The sequence below is a fragment of the Lithobates pipiens genome, unplaced genomic scaffold, assembly GCF_037356315.1.
Source record: "Lithobates pipiens isolate NorthernLeopardFrog02 unplaced genomic scaffold, aLitPip1_a1.2 Scaffold_3, whole genome shotgun sequence".
Taxonomy (NCBI): domain Eukaryota; kingdom Metazoa; phylum Chordata; class Amphibia; order Anura; family Ranidae; genus Lithobates; species Lithobates pipiens.
In genome coordinates this window covers 71037529-71056475 of record NW_027507790.1, presented here as the reverse complement: position 1 = coordinate 71056475, position 18947 = coordinate 71037529, and the positions used below count along the sequence as shown (strand labels likewise).

The 18947-nt window shown below is 44.0% G+C and overlaps 1 protein-coding gene across 3 annotated transcripts in view; it reads left to right on the top strand.

Annotated features, from left to right (window-relative positions):
* Nucleotides 1–4115: 4115 nt before the first annotated feature.
* GLT1D1 (glycosyltransferase 1 domain containing 1) overlaps nucleotides 4116–18947 on the top strand; it is a 166318-nt gene continuing 151486 nt past the window's right edge. Inside the window, exon 1 of one of the 3 annotated variants that reach the window (XM_077461814.1) lies at nucleotides 4116–4366. In XM_077461814.1, the coding sequence (XP_077317940.1) occupies nucleotides 4299–4366 (68 nt within the window). In that variant the 5' untranslated portion in view covers nucleotides 4116–4298. The remainder of the gene's footprint in view (nucleotides 4367–18947) is intronic. The other 2 variants (XR_013263873.1, XM_077461816.1) reach the window with 2 other exon arrangements.

The following is an 18947-nucleotide window of genomic DNA, read 5'->3' as shown; positions in this document are numbered from 1 at the left end:
CCGCCAAAATTAAAAAAAGAATGTCGTGGGGTCCCCCCAAAAATCCATACCAGACCCTTATCCAAGCATGCAACCTGGCAGGCCACAGGAAAAGAGGGTCTGTGGGTGGGGACTTATCGGAACCTGGAAGGCTGTTTTAACAAGGGGACCCCCAGATCCCAGCCTCCCCCCTAAGTGAAATGGTAACGGGGTACAAATGTACCCCTACCATTTCACAAAAAAAGTGTCAAAATGGTACAAAAGACAAGACACATCTTGGGACTTTTGAGGGGGGCCCCTACGCCATGTAAAAAAAAAAAATGGTGCAGGGTTCCCCTTAATATGCATACAAGACCTGAAGGGCCTGGTATGGAATTTGGGTGGACCCCCATGCAATTTTTTTTATATTTTGGTTCGGGGTTCCCCTTAACCACTTGCTGACCACTGTCAGCACATATATGTTGGCAGAATGGCACGGCTGGGCAAAGTAACATACCCATACATTACTTTGAATTTCGCCTCGACTTGATCACCGCGGGGATACCCGCGATCGTATCATGGAGCTGAAGAACGGGGAGATGCCGATGTAAACAGCATCTCGTCCCGTTCTGCCTAGTGAAAGGACACTGATCGTCTGCGCCCTATCATCGGGAGCAGCGATCAGTGTTCTGTTACTGCTAGCCCATCCCCCAGACAGTAGGAATCATGTCCCTAGGACACACTTAACCCCTCCCCGTCCCCTAGTGGTTAACCCCTTCACTGCCAGTGACATTTTACAGTTTTACATACTGAGTCAGGATGAAAAGTAATATAGCATTGATCGCTGTATTAATGCCAATGGTCCCAAAAATGTGTCAAAATTGTCCGATGTGTCTGCAATAATGTCGCCGTCATGATAAAAATCGCTGATCGCCGCCATTACCAGTAAAAAAAATAAAATAATAAAAAACCCATAAAACTATCCCCTATTTTGGACACTATAGCTTTTGTGCAAACCAATCAATAAAAGCTTATTGCAATTTTTTTTACCAAAAATATGTAGAAGAATATGTATCAGCCTAAACTCAGGAAAAAAAGTTTTTTATATATTTTTGGGGGATATTTATTATAGCAAAAAGTAAAAAATAATGCATTTTTTTCAAAATTGTCGCTCTTTTTTTGTTAATAGCGCAAAAAATAAAAACTGCAGGGGTGATCAAATACCACCAAAAGAAAGCTCTATTTGTGGGAAAAAAAGGACGTAAATTTTGTTTGGGAGCCACGCTGCACGATTGTCAGTTAAAGCGACACAGTGCCGAATCGCAAAAAGTGCTCTGGTCAGGAAGGGGGTATATCCTTTCGGGGCTGAAGTGGTTAATATTCATACCAGACCCAAAGGGCCTGGTAATGGACTGCGGGGAATCCCATGCCATTTTTTTCAAATACTTTTATCTGTATTGCCAAGACCCAACAATTCATTATAGCCGCAAGTACTTTTAAATTACTTTTTTTCCTTTAGAAATGTCATTTTGTGCAGGGACTGTTCTAAACACGGAAAAAATGCGCCACTTTACAGGCATACTATAGACACCCCCCAGGTACGAAAATTAAAAGGAATATTTCACTTTTATTATTTCACTTTAAGCATTATTAAAATCACTGCTCCCGAAAAAACAACTGTTTTTAAAACTTTTTTTTGCATTGATACATGTCCCCTGTGGCCGGAAGTGACGATCGTGACACCTGGCTCCCTACTGACGCGTTGCGTCACAGACACGTGACTTTTTCAAAGGGACCCTTTGAAAAACTCACGTGTCTGTGACGCAACGCTTCAGGGAGGAGCCAGGTGTCACGATCGTCACTTCTGGTCGCGGCCGAGACCGGAAGTTCCATTGTTTACAATTGCAAGACTCAGTTTTTTAATGTGAGTGGTTATTTTATGATATTTCAATAAATGTTACATTTCTACACATGAGAGTCCCCTTTCTTTCCCCCATGTTCGTTGGCATTGGAATGTTAATGTGAGGCTGAACGAATTATTTAGAAGGAGCCATATCAGCAATTTCCCCTACAAGTGTGTCTGACCCTGAGGGGTCTTATATTGAGGTGAGAGGCTGGGGGAAACGGGGGGTGCACTGGTGGAGCACTGAAGGTGGATAGTCTCCCTCACTTTTTGTGAAGCACGTCTGCATCTGTGACAACACTGCATGACTAATAGACACATTGCCACATTTGGATATCAAGCTACTGAATAGCACTGGAATATTCGTTTGAACACTTGCATTTGCATATGGACTTTTTTATTTTTAGTTTTTCTCGTTTTTAATTATTTTTTGAATTGTGATCCAGTCACATATTTTTTGCGATTTTTGCACTTTTTATGTCATTTGGATAGATCACTTTTGATATATGTGATTTTGCACCTTTTAGATATTGTGCACTACTGTGTTTTGCACGTGTATGGATGCACAGTGTCTTTCTATATTTGCACATTTATGTACGTATTGATTATAGTTATCGATTTATGTCACTTAATAGGTGTTGTATTTTAAAGGGCAGCGCTACATACTTTTTTATATATGAGAAAATAACCATCACACCATTACACCACCACCACCAGCCTGATCCAATGACACAAGGCACGCTGGATCCATGCTTTCATGCTTACATCACATTTTAACCCTACCATCTGAATGTCACAGCTGAATTCGAGACTTATCGTTTTTTCAATCTTCTATTGTCCAATGTTGGTGAGCCTGTCCGAATTGTACCCTCAGTTTCATGTTCTTAGCTGACAGGAGTGGCACCTGGTGTGGTCTTCTGCTGCTGTAGACCATCTGCTTCAAGGTTCAATATGTTGTGCATTCAGAGATGGTATTCTGCATACCATGGTTGTAACAAGTGGTTATTTGAGTTACTGTTGCCCTTCTATCATCTTGAACTTCAGAAAGTCGTCTTCACCATGTCTCAATGCCTAAATGCACACACACACATATATATTATATATATATACGGGGCTAAACATTTCAAGTCCTGAGCTACTAGCCAGGCCTTAAGGGTTACACCAGTTACCCCACCCAACGACCCCTACCCTGCCCCGTCCCTAATTCTGCCCATAAACACACCCTCATAAATTATCTCATGAAATTACACTTAAATGTTTTATGCAGAATTAAGTTACAAAAATAAATATTAACAACTTTATCAGTGCAGTCTCACTAGTACCCATCAATGGAACCTCACCAGTGCCCATCAATGCAGCCTCACCTGTGCCCAACAATGCAGTGTCACCTGTGCCCATCTATGCAATCTCACCAGTACCAAGCAAGGCAGCCTTACCAGTGTCCATCTATGCAGCCTCACCAGTGTCCATCTATGCAGCCTCACCAGTGTCCATCTATGCAGCCTCATCAGTGTCCATCTATGCAGCCTCACCAGTGCCCATCTATGCAGCCTCATCAGTGTCCATCTATGCAGCCTTACCCGTGCCCATCTATGCAGCCTCACCAGTGCCTATCTATGCAGCCTCACCAGTGCCCATCAATGCAGTGTCACCTGTGCCCATCTATGCAGCCTCACCAGTACCAAGTAAGGCAGCCTCACCAGTGCCCATCTATGCAGCCTCACCAGTACCAAGTAAGGCAGCCTCACCAGTGCCCATCTATGCAGCCTCACCAGTGTCCATCTATGCAGCTTCACCAGTACCAAGCAAGGCAGCCTCATCAGTGTCCATCTATGCAGCCTCACCAGTGCCCATCTATGCAGCCTCATCAGTGTCCATCTATGCAGCCTTACCAGTGCCCATCTATGCAGCCTCATCAGTGTCCATCTATGCAGCCTTACCAGTGCCCATCTATGCAGCCTCACCAGTACCAAGCAAGGCAGCCTCATCAGCGCTCATCTATGCAGCCCATCAAAACAGGAGGAACTCCGCTTTAAGTAACTACTGTACAATGGTGTCTGACATATACAGCTATATACATCTGCCAAACACTGATTTCGTTCTGTAGGGAGAAATAACAGGCCAGTATACGCAGCTCAGTGTGCTGTGATTCTCCATACACAGCAATCCTAGTGACAGTGGACAGTCATTCTCTGCCACTAAGGGGAAAACTGCAGCTAGGAACCTTAGCGGCTAGGTGCAGTTTCTGGGGGAACACTTTGCGGAACGGAGCGATTCTGTGTCAGCAATAGAGGGGTGTGATCGGTGTGCGGGTGTCCGGTGTCTCCCTCCCCATACTCCACCCATGTGTACTCTGCAGATGTCACAACTCCGGACACTGGTAGAGACGTGGAACTCAGACAGGGGACAGTGACAGCTCACAGCCGGACTGACAGCTATGAGAATCCTCTTCCTGGCCCCACTGAGAGCACACACCGGGAACTCCACCACTGCCCTCCGGATCAAGTAAGAGCACCCACACTGTCCTCACCCCATACATCCTATATAGGGCACACATCACTGTCCTCACCCCATACATCCTATATAGGGGACACATCATCCCATACGTCCTATATAGGGGACACGCCATCCTATATAGGGGACACATCACCCCATACACCCTATATAGGGGACACATCATCCTATATAGGGGACACATCACCCCATACACCCTATATAGGGGACACATCACCCCATGCATCCTGTATAGGGGACACATCACCCCCGTGCATCCTATATAGGGGACACATCACTCCATGCATCCTATATAGGGGGCACATCACCCCATAAACCCCTATATAGGGGACACATCACCACATACATCCTATATAGGGGACACATCACCCCATGCATCCTATATAGGGGACACATCGCCCCGTGCATCCTATATAGGGGGCACATCACCCCATACACCCCTATATAGGGGACACATCACCACATACATCCTATATAGGGGACACATCACCCCCGTGCATCCTATATAGGGGACACATCACCCCATGCATCCTATATAGGGGGCACATCACCCCATACACCCCTATATAGGGGACACATCACCACATACATCCTATATAGGGGACACATCACCCCATGCATCCTATATAGGGGACACATCACTGTTCTCACCCCATACATCCTATATAGGGGACACATAACCCCATACATCCTATAAAAATTCACTGTCTTCACCACATACATCCTATATAGGGGGCAGTTCAGTGTCCTCACACCGTACATCACCCCATAAATCCTATATAGAGGACAATTCACTGTCCCCTACATGGTAACAATTCAGTGTCCTCACCCCATACATCCTATATAGGGGACAGATCAGTGTTCAAACACCATACACCCCACAGAGGGTAACAGATAAGTGTCTTCATTCCATACGCCCCATACAGGCGAACAGATCAGTTCTCTTGGTTCATATATCCCATACAACAGAACACCCCATACAAGTTCAGTAACAATGTCTTCACCCCGTGCACCTCAAATAAAATCAGTGACTGTGTCTTCACCCCATGCACCTCAAAAAAGACCAATGACTGTGTCTTCATCCAATGCACCCCATGTAGAATCAGTGACTGTGTCTTCATCCAATGCGCCCCATGTAGAATCGGTGACTGTGTCTTCATCCAATGCGCCCCATGTAGGATCAGTGACTGTGTAGAGCTGCAGGATTAAGCGTCAAGAATCGTTAATGCCATTTTTCCCTGTTGCGATCTTGACTAAAGTGTTTAACCACCTCAATACAGTGTACTTACACCCCCTTCCTGACCAGACCAATTTTCAGCTTTCAGCGCTCTCACAGTTTGAATGACAATCACTCAGTCATGCAACACTGTATCCATATGAAACTTGCGTCCTTTTTTCCACACAAATAGATCTTTCTTTTAGTGGTATTTAATCACTAGTGTTTTTTTTATTTTTTGTGCTATAAATAAAAAAAAAACGTAAATTTTGTGAAAAAAATGCCTTTTTCTTTGTTTCTGTCATACAATTTTGCTAATTAGTAATTTTTCTTCATAAATTTTGGCCCAAATTTATACTGCTACCTATCTTTGGTAAAAATAACCCACATTAGTGTATATTATTTGGTCTTTGTGAAAGTTATAGAGTCTACAAACTATGATACCTATCACTGAAAATTGATCACTTCTGATCAGGCCTTCGGTACATCAGGTGTACCTCATTTCTTGAAACACTAACAAGTCAGGAAAGTACAAATACCCCCCAAATGACCCCTTTTTACAAAGTAGACATTCCAAGGTATTAAGTAAGTAGCATGGTGAGTTTTTTTAAGTTGTCATTTTTTTCCCACAATTCTTTGCAAAATGAAGATTTTTTTTTTTTTTTTATTATTTTTTTTTTTTTTTTTTACAAAATTGTCATATTGTGAGACTTTTACACAGCCTGGCCACATACAGAGAACCAACATTGAAGTAGTACCTTCAGACGTTCTACGAGCAAAAATGATGCATCTCATTTCTCAACCACCTATTACACTTTTGAAGGCCCTGGAGTACCAGGACAATGGAATTTCCCATAAAATGATCCCATTTTAGAAAGCAAACACCCCAACGTATAATCTGTGAGGCATAATGAACGGTTCATTTTTTTCCAGAAGTTTTTGGAAAATGTGGAAAAAAATGAAAACACATTTTTTTTTTTTACACAAAGTTGTCAATTTATAAGATATTTCTAACACATAGCATATATATAGCAAAAATTACACCCAAAGCACATTCTGCTACTCCTCCCGAGTATGGCGATACCACATGTGTAGGACTTTTACACAGCCTGGCCACATAGAGAGGTCGAACATTGAAGTAGTACGTTCAGCTGTTCTAGGAGCATAAATGACACATCTCATTTCATTCCTACCTATCACACTTTTGAAGGTCCTGGACCACCAGGACAGTGAAATTACCCACAAAATGACCCCATTTTGGAAAGCAAACACCCCAACGTATATTCTATGAGGCATGGGCTGCAAATAGGTACTGGGATACTCTGATGGGCTGCAGATAAGTATTCTGGTACTCTTATGGGCTGGTGACAGGTACTCGGATACTCTGATGGCCTGGGGACAGGTACTCGGGTACTCTGATGGTCTGATGACAGGTTCTCTGATGGCCTGGTGATAGGTACTCATATGGACTGTGACAGGCACTCGGGTATTCTGATGGACTGTGACAGGCACTCGGGTATTCTGATGGGCTGTGACAGGCACTCGGATACTCAGATGGACTGGGACAGGTACTCAGGTACTCTGATGGGCTGTGACAGGTGCTCAGGTACTCTGATGGGCTGTGACAGGTACTCGGGTACTCTGATGGGCTGTGACAGGTGCTCGGGTACTTTGATGGGCTGTGACAGGTACTCGGGTACTCTGATGGGCTGTGACAGGTACTCGGGTGCTCTGATGGGCTGTGACAGGTACTCGGGTGCTCTGATGGGCTGTGACAGGTACTCGGGTGCTCTGATGGGCTGTGACAGGTACTCGGGTACTCTGATGGGCTGACAGGTGCTCGGGTACTCTGATGGGCTGTGACAGGTACTCGGGTACTCTGATGGGCTGTGACAGGTACTCGGGTACTCTGATGGACTGTGACAGGCACTCGGGTACTCTGATGGATTTTGACAGGTACTCGGGTACTCTGATGGGCTGTGACAGGTACTCGGGTACTCGGATGGGCTGTGACAGGTACTCGGGTACTCTGATGGGCTGTGACAGGTACTCGGGTACTCTGATGGGCTGTGACAGGTACTCGGGTACTCTGATGGGCTGTGACAGGCACTCAGGTACTCTGATGGGCTGTGACAGGCACTCGGGTACTCTGATGGGCTGTGACAGGCACTCGGGTACTCTGATGGGCTGTGACAGGTACTCGGGTACTCTGATGGACTGTGATTGACAGGTACTATGATGGGTGGTGACAGGTCCTCTTTATTGGGGGGGGGACAATCCATGTGATTGGTGTTTACACTGTAAGCAGTAATGAGATGTTACCGCAATCTCCTGCTCACACACGATCGGTGTGTGAGGAGGAGAACCCGGAAACATCTCGTTACCGCGGTTTGTTTACATTTAGTGATCGGTTGTGAAACAATCACAGCCGATCACGTGGGTAAACAGCTGGCCAATGGCTGTTTACCAGCGTCGGTGATGAGCAGTGTTCCCGGGAACATGCCGCCAGCGGCGTGCATGCGCAGCGCGATCCTGCGCCGTGCACAGTGGGGGTGTAACCATCTGTGATTGGCCGTGACTTCATCACGGCCGATCACGTGGTAAACAGCCATACCCAATGGCTGTTCACCCCCTCGGTGGTGAGCGGTGTCTCCATGAGACACGCCGCCACTGAAGGAACAGGGATGCACGCGCACGATCACGTGCATTCCCTGTTTAAATGGGAGGACGTCATATGATGCCCTCCCGCCACAAGAGCTGCGCCGCCTGACCATCATTTGACGGCCGGCGGTCGGCAAGTAGTTAATGATTCTTGCTATGCAAAGAATTCTCTCTGCTCTTCTGAAGCCACACTGTCAAAAGAAAATAGAGAAAAACTGGGCAGTCTGCCAAGAATCAGAACATTCTTTATCAGTTGAACTAAGTATAAACATTGTAACAATTTGTCAATGGAATAGACTTCAAAGTGTGTAGGTGAAAAAGGTTTAACCACTTAAACCTTTTTTTGACATTTAGTTAAAATCACTTTTTTATTTTGCTAGAAAACTGCTTAGAACCCCCAAACATATATATATATATATATTAGTAGACACCCTAGAGAATAAAATGGGGGTTGTTGCAATATTTTATGTCACACTGTATTTGCGCAGCGGTCTTTCAAATGCAGTTTTTTGGGAAAAAAATTACTTTCATGAATTAAAAAAAAAAAAAAAATAATTAACCGTTAGCCCATTTTTTTTGTATAATGTGAAAGATTTTATGTCACAAGAAAATTGTGATTCTCATTTTGGCCAGAATCGTGCAGTTCTATGACTGTGTTTTCACCCAATGCACCCGATATAAGATCAGCGACTGTGTCTTAACCCCATGCACCTCAGATAAGATCAGTGACTGTGTCTTCACCCCATACACCTCAAATAAGATCAGTGACTGTGTCTTCACCCAATGCACCCCATATGGGATCAGTGACTGTGTCTTCAACCCAAGCAGCCAATATAAGATCAGCGACTGTGTCTTCACCCCATGCACCTCAAATATGATCAGTGACCGCGTCTTCACTCTATGCACCCCATATAAGATCAGTGACTTTGTCTTCACCCCATACAAGATCAGTGACTGTGTCTTTACTCCGTATAAGATCAATTACTCTGTCCTCACCTCATATACCCCATACAAGATCAGTGACTACACCCTCATCTATGTACACCTCATACACCCCATACCAGATAAGTGTCTGTGTCCTCACCCAAGTACACCCCATACAAGATCACTGACTGTGTCTTCACCCCATGCACCTCAAATAAGATCAGTGACTTTGTCTTTACCCTGTGCACCCCATATAAGATCAATGACTGTGTCTTTACCCAATGCACCCAATATAAGATCAGTGAATGTGTATTCACCTCATGCACCTCAAATAAGATCATATACTGTGTCTTTACCCCAGTTAACCCCAAACAAGATCAATAACGTCTTTACCACATGCACCTCAAATAAGATTAGTGACCGTGTCTTCACTCTATGCCCCCCATATAAGATCAGCGACTGTGTCTTCAACCCATACAAGATCAGTGACTGTGTCTTTACTCCGTATAAGGTCAATTACTCTGTCCTCACCTCATATACCCCATACAAGATCAGTGACTGCACCCTCATCTATGTACACCTCATACACCCCATACCAGATAAGTGTCTGTGTCCTCACCCATGTACACTCTATGCAAGATCACTGACTATGTTCTTACACCATACAAGATCAGTGACTGTGTCTTCACCCCATGCACCTCAAATAAGATCAGTGACTGTGTCTTCACCCCGTGCAACTCAAATAGGATCAGTGACTGTGTCTTCACCCCATGCACCTCAAATAAGATCAATGACTGTGTCTTCACCCCGTGCACCTCAAATAAGATCAGTGACTGTGTCTTCACCAAATCATTGTCTTCACCCCATACAAGGCTACAGATCAATATCCTCTCCCCATGCACCTTATATAGTGGAACAGATCAGTGGCTCACCCCATAATGTACATGGGAACTGATAAGTAATCATGTGCTGTTTTCTGTAAGTGTGTGTGCTAGCTCAGATGTTGATTGCAGTCTAATGCTAATACACATGCACTTGGATGTCCTTGTCCTGACTATGAATTTTTGCTGGCTGTTTTTGGTTTTTATTTCACAAAGCTTTTATTGAGTTTTCAGATTTTTTATTATGGTTGTACAAAACAATTGTGTGCAGAATACAGCATACACTAAATAACAAAGGCCAGGACAGCAACATTCAGGGTTTTTAATCATTGTTCCTGGACATCTGCAAAATGACCCCTTCTTTTAAAAGGGAATAGATACTGAGGTTTTAAAGATGAAGGATAGTCATTTTTATAGCACCCCGGTAGGGATCACACTTGTCAAAAGTCTACGATGAGGGTAAATAATTCTGATACCCTGGATCAGGCTTATGCTATATTGAACTGAACTCTGTGGATCCAGGTCTCCTCCTCGCCATCCCTCCCTCACTCACAAGCCGATCCTGAGGGATCGGGGGTCCGTGCTTGCACGGAAAAACTTTTTTTGAAAGAGAAATGAGGGGGGCGCGATGCAAGCTGAGGGCTGGGCTTAGCACAGCGTTGGCATCCTCCAACAGGGGAGTGTGTTTAAAAAAAAAAAAAAAAAACTCTATTTGTGCTGGCTTCAAAATTATCGGAGAGACTTAAAAGCAAAAGAGGAGCATGAAAGAGGTTTTGGTCACACAGGCATTTACCGTTTGCGTCAGGCTAAGTATTAATGGCAGCAGCAGTGGCTGGACTATCGCTCAAGCAGTGGATGCGATTTCTTCTTGTAGTACCTCTGCTTTGTGCGTCAGGCTAAGATCATTTAAACCCCCCCAAAAAAGAGCTAAAATGGTCTCCCTCAAGCTCTGGAAAGCTTACTCATGTATACAAATGGCCTGAGAGAGGGTGGCTGATCAGAATGAGCATTGGGGGCCATGAAATGTTTGCAACTGTTTTCAACACTGCAGCCCCTGTTTATTTTACTAAAAATATATTTTTTCCTCAGCCATGATAGGTTTAAAATAAAAATAAAAAGTTTAGCGACTTTAATCGCATCTCAGTATGGGTCAAAATGCAACAGGTTCTCTTCCATTGCCCAGGACCCTCAAACTGAGGAACTAGGGGCGGGAGAAGACGAATTCCCTCAGGGTACCGTGGTGAGGCTGATGACTCCTCTTCTGAGGTGTCAAATGCGGGAGAATCAGCTGTTTCAATCTTAAGATTGAGGGTACAATTTCTTGCTGAATAGTCCGCTCCACATTTATGTACCCTTAACTGAGTGTTTGGGTTTGCTAAAGCCTCCTCAGGCATGCCTTTTTCTGTCCATTCATTGTTGGGAAAGCTTTTTTGTATCTGAGAGGATCACCCAGATGAGCATTATTTTCCCTCCTAAAGAGTTTTCACACTTTATCCTATGGTTGAGGAAATTCACTAAGTAAGGTGTACCAGCAATTACCACTGTTATATCCTCTGTGAATAAGAGTTTGACTTGTCTGGCAGACATTGCTCAAATGCTTAGGGATCCAACGGATAAAAAGTTGGAATTCCTATTAAAAAAAAAAAAAAAAACACTTTTTTTTCTGTCTCAGGATGCACTGACAGTAATTGCTTAATCGTTCAGAGGTTATCCTGCTCAGCAGGCCCAGGATCTGGCAGCTTTATAGTTGCTTTGACAGATTCTATCCTTCAGGCCTTGTGCCCTTCGCTAAGCACCGTGCAGAAGCTCCTGGCTAGTCTTCCTTTTGCAGTGAAACAGCTATTTAGGGATGTTTTTGGATAATTCATCCATAGAAATTTTTTTTTCGCATGGAGTCAATCAAATCAGTTATCTCCGTCCTACAAGGAGGAGAACTTCTGGCGTCAATCAATGTCAAAGGTGCATACCTCATATGCCTATTTCCTCGCTCACTAGTAATATTTACTTTTCGAAGTGGAAAATCTTCATTTTCAGTGTGTAGCGCTGCTTTCCTGTCTAGCTACTGCACCTTGAGTGTTTACAAAGGTTCTGGCCCCTCTTCTAGCCAGATTAAGGGCCCAGGGTATAACGATTATGGTTTACCTGGACAATCTGTTCTTGATAGTCCAGTCGGTAGCCCGCTTATACCAAAGTATGGTCACTGCATTCAACTACCTGGAATATCTAGGTCGGTTTCTCAGCCTAGGAGAAATCTTTTTTTAAAACCATAAAAAGGACTAAGATACTTGGGTCTGATCACAAGCACACCCAGAAAAGGGTGTTCTTGCCCCAGGCAAAGATCAGCGCCATAAAGGAACTGATTTAGGTGGTCGAAGCAAGATGAATTCTTCTGTTCAACTTTGCATGAGGTTGTTGGGAAAGATGGTGGCTATATTCATGGCCATTTCTTATGCTCAGTTTCATTTGAGACTGCTGCAAACATTATCCTATTGGCTTGGAACAAAGGGTTCAAGCTCTAGATTCCCAATGTGCCTGACTCCAAATTCTATGGCCACATCACCCTTAAAAGTGCCCGATCTCGGTGATCTTGGAGACTAAGCAGGGTCAGGCCTGGTTAGCACCCTGATGGACCAAATGGAAATACCAGGTACTGTAAGCTGGGTACGCCGGAACCTCGGTTTATAGTTAATATCCAAAAATCTGCAAAGGGGAAAATCCTTCCTTCAGTTACCACGGAAGTGGCCCAGATCAGAAATGGCCTTCCCCCTTATCATTCTAGAAATTCAGGCAGAGCACTTGGTTCTGAGGACCTGAATGTTCAGTTTACGGTATTGTCCTGCAAGGATTTAATCCGACTATGCCACAGCAATGGCCTATATTAATCACCAAGGGGGCACAAGAAGTTGTGCCCTATCTTGGGCAGAAAACAATGTACTTTGCCTATCGGTGATCTTCATTCTAGGAATAGAAAATTGGCAGGCGGACTACTTGAGTCGCCAGCAGTTGTTCCTGGGAAAATGGTTCCTTCCCCCCCGATATCTTCCTGTCAATATGCCAAAGATGGGGGATCTCAGACATAGATCTGTTTACATCCAGGTACAACAAAGAAGTCAACAACTTTGTGTCAAAAACAAAGGATCCGTTAGCATGCGGAACAGATACCTTGCTATTCCCGAGGAATCGGTTCTCACCGATTTATTCGCAGTATCAAGCAGGAAGGGAAGTCAGGGATTCTTGTGGCCCTCAGCAGGGCCCAGGAAATCTTGGAATGCAGGGATTGTAAAGAGGCACTGTAGTGACATGCATGATGAGCATGGTATGGATGAGCATGAATGGGGATGGATGAGCTGTGGATGGGGATGGCTGAGCATGAATGAGTATGGCCGGGTATAGATGGGATGCCTGGGTGCGACTGAGTATGGCTGGGTGTGACTGAGTATGGCTGAGTATGGATGGGTATGGCTAATTATGGATAGGAGTGGATGGGATGGCTGAGGATGGATGGATGATTATTACTGAGGATGGATGGATGGTTAAGCATGGATGGATGGATTAGTATGCTGAGTATGGATGAGGATGGATGGATGAGTATGCTGAGCATGGATGGCTAAGTATGCTGAGTATGGATGGGTGAGCATGGATGGATGAGTATGGTGAGCATGGATGGATGGCTGAGTATGGATGGGTGAGCATGGATGGATGGGTATGCTGAGCATAGATGGGTGAGCATGGGTAGATGGGTGGGTATGCAGAGTATGGATGGATGGATGAGTATGCAGAGTATGGATGGATGGGTATGCATGGCTGAGAATGGATGGATGGGTTTGTCACATATCAGTGCTGTGGGTACTACATATCCAGCCCACAGCGCTGCTGCCACCGATCTCTCCCCTCACACTGGATAGAGAGGGGAGGGAGGAACCGGAAATCACACCGGTGTGTTTACATGTGATCGCTCCATCATTTGATGGAGTGATCACGTGGTAAACGGCCACGATCAGAGGATCCGGCGGTCACGGATGTTCTCAGGTGCGTGCCCCAGGGGGTGCGCGAGAGCGGGATTCTGGGAGGACGTCACTGTACGCCCCCCCCAGAGTTAAGCAACCGCTATGTAGCCGCCATTCGGTTATGGGGCGGTTGCTAAGTCGTTAAAACAAGTAAATAGGATATACTTTCCTATCTATTTACTAATGATTAAATGAGTCAATGTCGATTGGGAGAATGACGTTCCACTTTAAGTTTTGCTTTAGGCTTATGTTTGCTCCTTTATTGTCTAGTCGGTAGGCCACAGGAGAGAAAGTGACACCATTGAGGTCTTTAACTGTGTAGGAGAAAGTTGTCACCCTCTTTGCTATCTGATCTGGCATAGATCTAGGAATCACTAAAGTGTCTTGACAGAACTACAAACACATTGGCAATTCAAGTATGTGTGTCAGCTGGGTAATTTAAAAAAACATATAAATAGTGCACGGCACTAAAACACGACACTAATAGCTCAATATTAATACTTTATAAAAAATGCAAACTATATGTAACACTCAAAAATGTCAATTATTTTACAACTGTGAAAATAAAATTGTATACCATGAAGTGCAAAACATGCTAATAACACTCAAACATTACATCCTTATCATAAGAGAATAACTGTGCATCTGTTCTCCATAACAACAATCATTTCCAAATATGAAGTCATCAGCGATTTACCGCTCCAGTATTCTCCTATATGTGATCCACCAAGATTAAGGCCTCATGCACACGGACGTTTTTACAGCCGCTTTTTTGAGCGTTTTTTGCAGCTTAAAAAGGCCTGTCCATGTTAGTCTATGGCTTCATGCCCACCTAGGCGTTTTTGAGCTGCAAATGGCATAGGCGTTTTTAAGCTGTAAAAAAAACCCAGGACCAGTGCGTTCCCTGGCGCGGAGCTAGAGCTGTAAAAACGCGAATCGCGGGAAAACGCGCAAAAACGCGCAACATATTTTCTTTGTTTTCTGAGTGCTATAGCCAAGAGATGTGTTTCTTTAAAAACGCTACTTAACGCTAACGGTAAAAACGCGCAAAAACGCACAAAAACGCCAATGCAAAACGCGGTAAAAATCGCGTTTTTAATGCCGATTTTTCCAGGCGTCGGAGCTAGCTTTGCTGCCAGTTTTTTAAAACGTCCGTGTGCATGAGCACTAAATGTCTCTCACAGCCACACAGTGAAATCCCCCTTGTTTGGGTGAACTCGCCACAACAACGACCTTTTTAACCACTTAAGGACCAAGCCTGTTTCTGTATTTCTGACACTTGTTGCTTACAAGTTAAAAGCAGTATTTTTTGCAAAAAAAATTACTTAGAACCCCTCCCATTTTTGTAAATATTTTATTATATATTTTCATGTGACAACACTGAAGAAATGACACTTTGCTACAATGTAAAGTAGTGAGTGTACAGCTTGTATAACAGTGTAAATTTGCTGTCCCCTCAAAATAACTGAACACAGCCATTAATGTCTAAATCGCTGGCAACAAAAGTGAGTACACCCCTAAGTTAAAATTGAGGGAACAGTGAATGCCAAGATGTACTGTGACATACTGAAGCAGAGCATGATCCCCTCTCTTCGGAAACTGGGCCTCAGGACAGTATTCCAACATAACAACCCCCAAACACACCTCCAAGATAACCACTGCCTAAAGAAGGTAAAGGTGATGGACTGGCCAAGCATGTCTCCAGTAGAGATCGACCGATATATTGGCCAATATTTGGCATTTTTTAATTAATCGGCATGGGCCGATTGTGCTGATAAAAAGGCTGATTATATGTTCTGTAATAGAAGTCAATGTAAGTTGCCTGAAGTTAAAGGGGTTGTAAAGGTAAATGTTTTTTCACCTTAATGCATTCTATGCATTAAGGTGAAAAAACATCTCACACTGCCCGCGCCCCCAGTCCCCCCGTTTTACTTACCTGACCCCTCGAAAATCCCGCGCTCGCCCCCGCCGTCCTCTTCGCCGCTCAGCCTGGCCGCTGATTGGCTGGAGTGGATGGATTGAAAGCAGCGCAGCCATTGGCTCGCGCTGCTGTCAATCACATCCAATGACGCAGCGCGCCGGGGGGCGGGGCCTTGTGATACAGCGAGCGGCTATAGCCGCCGGCTGTATCTCGGGAGCGCGCCCGCAGTGCTTCTCACCAATGCGAGGGAGCTCGCATTAACGTGAGAAGCACCTGCGGGAGGAAGCAGAGACAGCCGCCGAGGGACCCCAGAAGAGCAGGTTCGGGGCCACTCTGTGCAAAACGAGCTGCACAGTGGAGGTAAGTATGACATGTTTGTTATTTTAAAAAAATAAAAATTTTTACTTTACAACCCCTTTAATCAGTGGAGGGACTTTCCTCCTCTCTGGGCAGTCTGCCAAGAAAAGATCAAAGAGATACAATGTTTCTTCTTCAATGGACTGAACTTCCTGTGTAGGAGTTCTCAGTTTAACCATTTAAAGACTAAATCTTTTCTGACACTTGTTGTTTACAAATAAAAATCCTGTATTTTCTGCTAGAAAAAACCCCCAAAAATTATATATTTTTTTAGCAGAGACCCTAGGGAATAAAATAGCGGGTGTTGCAATATTTTATGTGTGCAGAGGTCTTTCAAACGCAATTTTTTTGCAAAAAATACACTGATTTAAAAAAAAAAAAAAAAAAACAGTAAACTTAGCCCTTTTTTTCGTCCAAAAGTTTTGAGTACCTGTTTTTGTGTATTTACTATATAGTTAGGTGTTTTTTTAATTTTTTTTTTTATCTAAATTATACATACAAGTGAACTGATTGGAGGTTTGTTTTGTTTAATAAACGTTTAAATGTAAGACATTTTCTGTATCACTTATTACTGAAGGAGCAGGCAGGCGTTGACGATAAAACGCTGCTAGTTCTAGTGACGCTTTACCGTCATTTTAGCGGCGCTATTCGGCTGCTAGTGGGGCGCATATAACCCAGCTAGTGGCCAAGGAAGGGGTTAAATGTGCCTGTGAAGTGCTGCTGCCAAATCGCATTGCAGGCGCTTGAGCAGTGGTGCCCATTCATTTCAATGCGCAGGAGTGGTGGAGGAGCAGTATACACCGCTCCAAAGATGCTGATTGCAGGACTTTTTTCGTGGCGATATCTCACATGTGTAATTTGAACACCCTTTGCATTTGTGGGCACGACATGCGTATGCGTTTTCTTTGGTGCGCGGGCACACGAGGAGGGGGTGCTTTAAAAAAAAAAAATGTCCTTTAAAAAGAATGGAACCGTTCTAATCAGTGCGACTTGAGACGCTCCATCTTTGACAACGGTTCCTGCAGTTCAACTTTGGTATGACTTGCATTGACTTCTGTTAACCGCTTTAGGACTGCCCCATGTACATGTACTACAGCAGGGAAGTCCTTAAGCGCAAAATCACATACCTGTACATTATCTTCTTTAGCTCTGGGGCGTGCGTGTGCCGCCGGAGCTCCCCTTGTGGTTGGACACAGCGGGAGCCAATCAGTGGATCTGGCAGAAGCAATGCTCTCCGAGAACCCGGCGATCATTCGTAGAGAGGCAGGACTTCGGTCTGTCTATGCAAACAAGGCAGACTGCCGTTCTGCCTGAGAGGAAAATGAAGATCTTGTGTTTCTGCTAAGCAGATACACAGATCTCTGTTTTCCTTTAGTCAAACCACTCCTCCTACAGCACAGAAAGCACACATAGGGAACATATTTAACCCTTTGATCGCCCCTGATGTTAACCACTTCCCTGCCAGTGTCATTTATACAGTTTACATTTATCTTAGCCCCTCTAAAAATCAGTGATTGCTGCCATTACTAGTAAAAAGATATAAAGACGCGCTATAACTTTTGCGCAAACCAATCAATATACGCTTATTGGGATTTTTTTTAACAAAAATATCTAGCAGAATACATATTGGCCTACATTGGTGAAGAAATTTGACATTTTTTTACATTTTTTTATTGGATATGTTTTATAGCAGAAAGTAAAAGATATTGTTTTCTTTCAAAATTGTTGGTCTTTCATTGTTTATAGCGCCCAAAAAAAAAATGCAGAGGTGATCAAATTCCACCAAAAGAAACCTCTATTTGTGGGAAAAAAAAGGACAGCAATTTTGTTTGAGTGCAGCTTAGCATGACAGCGCAATTGTCAGTTAACCACTTAAGGACCGCCTTACGCCGATATACGTCGGCAGAATGGCACGGCTGGGCACAACCACATACCTGTACATGGCTCTTTAAGTGCCCAGCCGTGGGTTGGGAGCGCGGGGCTGACCTGGTCATGAGCTCCGTGACCATGGCCGCGGGACCAGTAAACCCGATCGCCGCTGGTGTCCTGCAATCAGGTCACAGAGCTGAAGAACGAGAAGAGGTCTGTGTAAATAAACCTCTCCCCTGTGCTTCCCTGTGTGGCTGTCACCGATCGTCTGTTCCCTTTTATAGAGAAAGAGGATCAGTGACATCACATGCCAGGCCACGCCCCCTACAATAAAAAAAACACATAACGTCACACATAACCCCTAAACTGCCCCCTAGTGGTTAACTCCTTCACTGCCAGTGTCATTTACACAGGAATCAGTGCATTTAAATAGCACTGATTGCTGTATAAATGACAATGGTCCCAAAAATGTGTCAAAAATGTCTGATGTGTCCGCCATAATGTCGCAGTTACAATAAAAATCACTGATCGCCACCATTACTAGTAAAAAAAAAAATTAATAAAAATGCTATAAAACTATCCCCTATTTTGTAAATGCTATAACTTTTGTGCAAACCAATCAATAATCTAATTGCGATTTTTTTTTATTTTTTTTTTTACCAAAAATATGTAGAAGAATACGTATTGGCCTAAACTGAGGAAAATAAATATTTTTTTATATATTTTTTGGGGATAT